This window comes from Colletes gigas, unplaced genomic scaffold, assembly GCF_013123115.1.
Source record: "Colletes gigas isolate AHSC1104 unplaced genomic scaffold, ASM1312311v1 Colletes_gigas_Sc00005, whole genome shotgun sequence".
NCBI lineage: Eukaryota > Metazoa > Arthropoda > Insecta > Hymenoptera > Colletidae > Colletes > Colletes gigas.
This window is the reverse complement of record NW_025106634.1, coordinates 3734026-3741896: the sequence shown is the minus strand read 5'-3', so window position 1 is coordinate 3741896 and position 7871 is coordinate 3734026. Positions and strand designations below refer to the sequence as shown.

At 45.9% G+C, this 7871-nt stretch overlaps 1 protein-coding gene across 1 annotated transcript; it reads left to right on the top strand.

Annotated features, from left to right (window-relative positions):
- Positions 1 to 207: 207 nt before the first annotated feature.
- On the top strand, positions 208 to 6711 carry LOC122395245 (forkhead box protein K2-like). Its single transcript, XM_043392674.1, has 2 exons — positions 208 to 1411; positions 6452 to 6711. Exons 1-2 carry the CDS (start codon positions 208 to 210, stop codon positions 6709 to 6711), a joined length of 1464 nt encoding a protein of 487 aa, XP_043248609.1.
- Positions 6712 to 7871: the final 1160 nt, after the last annotated feature.

Genomic DNA, 7871 nt, shown 5'->3' with positions numbered 1-7871 from the left:
CCTCGTCCACGTTGCGCGGTGGCCGCCGCGAAACGTCCGCCCTGGCTGGGACACGCGTAAACGGTAAACACCGCGCGCGCCAGGCCGTCGCTTGCGAGTGAACGAAATCGATGGACAGGAGTTGCGTTAAGGGACACCGTGCACCGATAGACCGTCGATCGTGGATCGTGGGGATGTTCGTCGACGCGTGACAGGGTCGCGTGCTCCATGGACCAGACAGTGATCGTACCGTCGATACCGCGCTGCACCGCCGTGGACAACGCGAGGATCGCGATGAAGAACGAGTCGGACGCCAGCCTGCACCTGCAGGACCAGTCCGCCGTCGGGCATCCGAACTCGGCCACCATCGTGCCCCGTTCGAGCCTGTCGATCGCCAGCAGCCTGGGCCAGGATCAGAGCCTGGACTCGTTGATGTGCAACCCGACGAGCACGGAGATGCCGAGGAAGCCTGGCGCTCGACGACAGGAGAAACCGCCGTACTCGTACATAGCTCTGATCGTGATGGCGATACAGTCGAGCCCCGGGAAGAGGCTGACCCTCTCGGAGATATACTCGTTCCTGCAGCAACGTTTCCCGTTCTTCCGGGGCGCCTACCAGGGCTGGAAGAACTCCGTGCGCCACAATCTGAGCTTGAACGAGTGCTTCATCAAGCTACCGAAGGGTCTGGGTAGACCCGGCAAGGGCCACTACTGGACGATCGACCCGTCCACGGAGTACATGTTCGAGGAGGGCAGTTTTCGTCGTCGTCCCCGGGGCTTTCGTCGCAAATGCCAGCCCCTCAAGCCCCAGTATCCTCAATATTTCTCTGGTAGCGGCCCCGTCAGTGTCCAGGCGGCTGGTTACGAGAACCTGGCGCCCGGTGGTATGGAGTACGCGAACGGATACCAGAACCAGTACCAGAATTACCAGGACTACGCGATGTACGGCCCCGGGGCCGCCGTGTCCGCGGACTGGGCCTACCCGGAGGCCACGTACAAGACGCCGCCCATCGCGGAGGTGACGTACAAGACCACGGAGGTGACGTACAAGACCGGTGAACCGTCGGTGTATCGTAACGGGGAGATCGTCGCGTTCAAGAGCGAGCCCGGTTACTCGGCCAGGAACCAAGATCAGCTGACCTACAGGCCCACCGAGGGCTTCTCCGTCAAGGATCATCAGCAACATCATCCGGATACGGTTTACAAGGACAACGAGGCTATGATGAACTACAAGTGCCAGTCGAACTCGACGCCTGCCGCGCAGACACCTGGGCAGGACTATTACGTGGGTTACGGTCTACCGGGGGTCAACAATACCGGCGCCAACGCGAACGTTTCCATGCAGGGGATCCCCGAACAGACCGGCAACAGTAGCCCCGTAGGAAACGTTAGTTCGCCGCACAGCAGTTGCCAGACACCTGTAACGGACACTGGTGAGCATATTTGACCTTCTCATTTTGGGACACGTCGAACGGAAATTGTATTTATTTTTACCCCCTCGTTGGTAATGAAATACCGAAGTTAATTTACAATGCAGCGACCAAAAAAAAATTAAAAGATAAAACGAATTTTTCTTGCGATAAATAATACTTTAGTCCGTCGTATGAGGTCAAAGTTTAATAAGCATTTTCCGGAATCACACACGTAGCTCGTAAACACGGGACGAAAGTCCGATACCGATGTTTGTAAACAACGAGCACGCGTTCTTAAAACATTAGCACGAGCATTCCAGGAAGGAGGGAATGCGTGCATCCAATGTCAAGGACGCGTCTTCGAATCTCAACGTTGAGTATCGAGGTATTTACTAAAATTTGACCTTGGACGACCTTAACACGTTGACACCCACGTTACCCATGTATGGTAACAGGTATGCTTCAACGTGTTAATTTGTCTTGAAAGAATAGTAGCCCTTATATCAGAGCAGTCCATTTATTTTTTTTATTTACGAGATATCCAACGAGTAGCGAATACGAAAATTTTGGGGTTTCATGCTCGATAACTAGAAGGAATTGTACGCAGATTCACGGAGATTCTGGAGTCGAGGGAACAATGACAATTCATGACAGTCGGGTAGGGCCATCTGGAAAATCGTAGACAGTTTACGACCGCGGAGGCGCCGGGCTCCGTGAAGCCGAACTGTCGTCTACACTCGTTCACAAAGTGTCTCGACATGTTTTACATTCACGCGATTCTACGATGAATCGGAATTTTAGAAACTCGATTCTATTTTCAAAAAAAAATAGTAAAAATATTTTTCCTAGGAAGTAATTTTTTTATTCCACTGTGGTTTATCATTGTTAGAAGAAATAGACATTTTACAAGTTCCACAAACACCTAACTAGAAGTAGACTAATCGAATAAACAAACTTGAAAAATAGCCCCAAACCTATATCATAAATTACACGTTGTTTTTTTTATCGATGTTCTATTGTTGTTAACGTTCGACGTTTAATTTTGTATGAAAGGCGGAAGTGAACGGCGCCGAGCGACACCATTTTGGGCCGGTGCATCCAAAGATTACTTCCGTTTAATAATAGGAGCAGAGAGTACTCTTCCCGCGGAACGAACAGACACGAAATCACCGGAGTTGACAGGACCTATTAGTCGAGGGGTGACAGTCTGTCACGCCCATGGGAGAAGTCATAATTCGTAAACTGGTAACCGAACACGTGTAACGCGGCGCGACACCGAGTCTCGTACTTGTTCCCCGTCGGATTAATTTAGCGTGGAGAACCGTGGTTAAACGCTCAATCAAACGCTCGTTAAACGTCCGCTTTTGACTGCAACGAAACGCTCGCGAAAGCGGTTTTCATCGGCTTGAACCATATCTGTCGACGTATCTATTAAAAAGGGAACAACGACGCCATCTTTTCTATCAATTAGAACATTGTGAACACCTTGGAACACTCATACCAGAAAACTTTACAGAAATTTCTAGTTACGTTGTATTTATTCAGTTCCATGCCTTTTATGAGATTAAAAAATTCTACAGTATCAATTTTAATGACTATATAAATAAATAACGAGTCTTATCAATACATATTACGGTAGTTCTAAGCAGTAGACGATAGAACTATTTTTTGCGAAGACGGATAATAAATTTTAGAGTCGGAAAGTATGGCTTGGAGTTAGAAACGTTTATAGCCCTCTGTTTTAACCCCAGGGCGTTCCGTGGTTTCATTTATGAATGAACCGATTCCGTAACTGTGTATAATAACGTATTACGTTCAGTCGCGCGATAAACAAATGATCGGGACGAACGAAAATACACGTTTCGTCTTTTTTTCTTCTGTATCGGTTACCAGTGGTCGCGTGCTACCAAGCGTGGTCTCGAATCGCTTATCGCGTAAACGTTTACAAGTGGAGTAAACAAGATGTTCTTTAATCTAAGTACATCGACCGTGGCCACCTCAAACACTAGACGTTCGTTTATTAAACCTCTCCGCGGAACCAGTTTCAGTATGTGGATCCGCAATCCCGAGGAATGTTATGGTTGGTGAAGATTGACTACTCGATAACGAACTAATAATCAGCTAAACGCCAGAATTCGGGTTCTTATAACGATCTTATATCAGTGGCTTATACTAGGTGAACGAGTCTCGCGTTACATGTGAGATAACATAGAAAGATAGCACTGGCCAATTTCCTACGAGCTTTCAGTGTTTACATATTTAGTTCATTAAGGATAAAATTATAATCGTGCCTTAATTCCTTATCAAAAGAACCTCAAGAATCTTAATTTGACCGTATACTGAGACAGTATACCGGACAAACACAGGATTGAAAGGCTTAAAGTTTGGTAACAGGTGCATCATTGGTACATATACGTGATGGCAGATTGAGAGTTTACTAAACAGGAGAGGATGAAAGAGATGAAAATCAGGGACCATAAACCACATCACAATAATCAAACCACTAGAGATCAAGGCAATATGATACTAATAATTCAACAGAAATGTAAAATGGACCGTTGCTACTTATAATTGAAACGCCCCTGACAAATATTGTTTTCTATTGCACAATGTGTTCCTTGAAATAGTTTAACCATGCCCAAAGGAGTGTTTCGTTGGATGACCAATAGGCCAAACATCTACACACATCATCACACTAGGTCTAAGGGCCCCCCCCCCCTACTATTGTTAAATATCCCTGGGCCACAGGGCCCAGGGGCACAAGAAGTATGCAGGTGTTAACGCCTTGTCCAAGAGTCAAATTCCATTACAAATTCCGTTATTCTTCATAGTTGATACCAACTCTTATGATACAAAAGGAACATTACTTGACCAACATTCCAACATTTGATTCCAACATTCTTATACCTTGTACACCTAACCGTTATTACAAACATTTGGATACGTTCAGTCGTAGGTTATTGGCTCCGTACATATACTTTAAATTCTAATCCTAATTTCAATTACATGTTGCCCAACGCTGTCTGGGATCGAGTCGATCAACAGATCGTTCTCGTATCGCGCACTCCCGTCGCAAGTACGATCCCGTTCTCCGGCGTCGATACACCGTGAAATCGACAAGGGGTATAAACGTGCCACCCACGCGCCCTTCCGCCGCTCCTGCCCCCCCGTTGCCCCTCCGCCATTTCACCGCCTCCTCTTCTCTACGTTCAGTCGGTAGAAGTGTAAACGAGATCAATCTGCAGACGCCACGTTAGGCCCCGGGTTGTCCTCTTTCCCTTTTTCTACACAGGTCTCGGTGATGTATTTCTGGAGCCCCGCGATCTCTCTGCCCGCGCTACTATGGCATCGTTGTTGGCGCGCCGCCTCGCGATGCTCGCTCGGGGAATCGCTTCTCTGCTCTTTTACTGCCGCCGTTTTCAACGATGTGTTTCGTGCCACGAACCGTGCACAACGGTCGAAATAAAAAAAGATGAAAATTCGCGGCGGGCAGCGTACCGCGTCTCTTCGACGGCCAGGAAGCATCGGTGATATTCGTTCCCCGAGAGGGGGAGGAGGGGGGGCGGAAGGAGGCGGCTGGGGAGATTTTGACTGACAGCACTGCCATTCAGACCGCACACGACGCCGTTTTAAGGCCGTCGTTACACTTGCCTTCGACCTGGGATTAAACCGAATTCCGATTGCCATCGAGAACGGATCGCTTTTAAACCACCGACATCTTCAAATTTTTCTCCTCGACTACACACCGAAATCTGAATCCTGCAAAAAATTAACCGCGGTTAATAACACACCTGAGCCGTAGAACCAACCTTTGCAATAAACTATTGGACTTCCTAAATATTATAATACTACAAATTATGTAGTATGAAACGTTACATTTTAATATCCACCGTTGCATAACTTATTCACCTGTCGATTATTTTAAAATTTTCACGATGAAAAATGTTATTATCTGGGACCCCGTCGAAGGTTAATCCGCCACTGATCTGTAAGCTATCCATTTCTCATCGCCCGTAACCGAGCATTAAAAGAAAAAATGGTTTGTTTCCATTTCTTTTTAGCAGTGAATCACAAGTTGAAACTCGTTCGATTAAATTTGTCTCGCTCGAATGATAGGAAAGCTAAACATCGTATCTATTAATCACGTCAAGATTCTTCAAACGTGCCACAACTGTTAACATGATATTTTTAGTATTTTTTTGCAATTTCTCGTGTTGCGTGGTACAGACCAGTTTTCGCTAAAAATTTGTTCCGCTAACCTCGACGCTACCCTAGTCATCGACCAATTTATATTCCGTTAATCCGATTATTAACAATCTGTATTCTCTATTTTTTAGCGAATGACAATGTATCTATTTTGAATTCGTTCTTTGGGCGAACAACAACAGAGCCCTGTCTATTTACACGTATAACAGAAATTACTTAAAACTGTATCGTGGAATGCTAATTGAATGATATTTCCTATCCCTGGCGACGTCGAGCAATTCGGCCAGCAACGAACAAGGAAGAAATGGATTCAGCGAGACACAGACGGCGTCGAGACACAAGTGAAGTGCACACTCGAGGAAGAACTACTTGAGAGCTGCTGGAGGTTCAGATTTATCGTACCTATAGAAGGACTGATTTGGTATCGTGAGATCTCCTGCATTCGCTTCTCTCTTTCTCGGTTGCATCATGTGTGGTCTAGGTCGAGTGAAATTTCTGAAAAACTCGTCCAAGGACTCGCTACTTCGACCAGTACTTGGAGGTCTCTTGTCCGTGTCCTCGGGATACGTGGTTCGACGTTTTCGCGATACGCACAGACCCGTTATACAAGGTGACCCGTAACAAGTAACTCGACCAAACGTTGAAGACATTCTCCTAGTGGCAATCGACATGTTGACATAAACTTTCCTCTATCTTCTCTGATAAATTTCTAATTTGCGTCCCTTTGCTAAGTTCCTGGTCGTGCCAGCGCTCATGGTTTGCTCAATTCTGAAACACAAGCAAGCTATAGAAGTCTATCAACCCCATCGAGAGAACGAGGACTCGAATAAAGAGTAATTAATTTTTCTGTTTCAGGAATAAAGATGCCGTGCTCGAACTCGAACTCGAACAGCTCCGGTGGTGGGCTGATAGACCGTAAGCCGTCCTACTTCGGCCATCCCGCTGGATCCGTCACCCTGAGCTCGTTAGGCTCCCTAGGCTCGCTGAACCTGAGCAACATCGGCGGTCTGAGTATATCGAACATACCAGGCGCGGTTTCCTCGAACATTCATCACACGGCGACGACGACGCCGTCGTCGACGATGTATTACGATCAGATCAAGTACAGTATGTGAGAACGTGACGAGCTGAACGAACTGGAACAACGTACTATCGTAAAGCTAAGTGTCGAAGCGAACTTTCGAGAAAAAAAAGAATAATAAAAAAAAGAGAAACGAGTGCGAGGAACTTTGTCACGAATGGATCTCTATTATTCGACAGGCCACGTTTGTGTGTATAAGTTGTAAAGAAACGGAAACTACGTCGCGCGTTCGAGGATCGAATCGAAGCGTATCACAATTGTACAAGTCGCGAAGAACTATACTTTAGCCAGCCGAACAGCGGGGCAATTGCATACCAAACGAGGGGAATTATGTAATCGAGATACGTATTTGAATTGCGTTACATCTTGTCGAATAAGTTCCATTTTTATTTTACATTTTCAAATGTATGCAATACGGTTCAGTGATCGTTGCAATATCTTTTCTTTTTAACTGGGTCTGGTATGGAAATGCCCCACTGTGCGCCGCTTCGATAACCGCGCTCGCCGACCTCCTATTTATATTTATAAATATCAATAAATGTTATAATTAATTTAAGTCCACCGCGAACCAGATTCTGTAGTATTAAAACGTTCTTTGCTATAAAAATAATGGTGTTTGTTGCTTTGATCGCGTCGACTCCCTTCTTCCTTGACATCAGTAATATCGCGAGGTCCCAAGAAAACTGCCAGAGTCTGGAGAATCGAAAGGCTCTTTCAAAGGATTATGGAGGAGCCAGTAACTCCAGTGATTTTGTACTTAAAAATTCCGTAACGTCAAGAAGTTCGAAAGAACAACGTTTACGACCTCGGAAACTTGGGTCTTTTTTTTTTAAATTTTTCATCTCTCCTGAGAAAAAAAAAGGGAAATAAAAAAAAGTCTGAACTCCAAAGATTCCGCTACTTTTTTCACGGAATTAGGAGCCAGAAAGCCTGGCTCCTTTTTTGGTTATAAAAAAGATAATACGGTCGTCAACGCTAGCAGTGTGCGACAGATTTCTATTGGAACAGCTTGTTGCCTGTCCCTGCCATAAAAATGACGAACACGTCGGAGTTTCCTTTCGAACCATCTAGGATACGCTTATTTGAGCAATATGGAGTTCCCTCGGACGTTCTTTCGGTCATGTGTTCAAATAGTCCCGCGGCACCTTCTGTGAACGTTCCTATAAATCATGTGTTGCACCTTCGCGCGGTCAC

Bases quoted from the DNA above. Each gene is read 5' to 3' on its own strand.
- LOC122395245 (XM_043392674.1), top strand. From the start codon at position 208: ATGGACCAGACAGTGATCGTACCGTCGATACCGCGCTGCACCGCCGTG. The intron at 1,412-6,451 runs GTGAGCATATTT...TTTCTGTTTCAG, and splicing joins GACACCTGTAACGGACACTG to GAATAAAGATGCCGTGCTCG.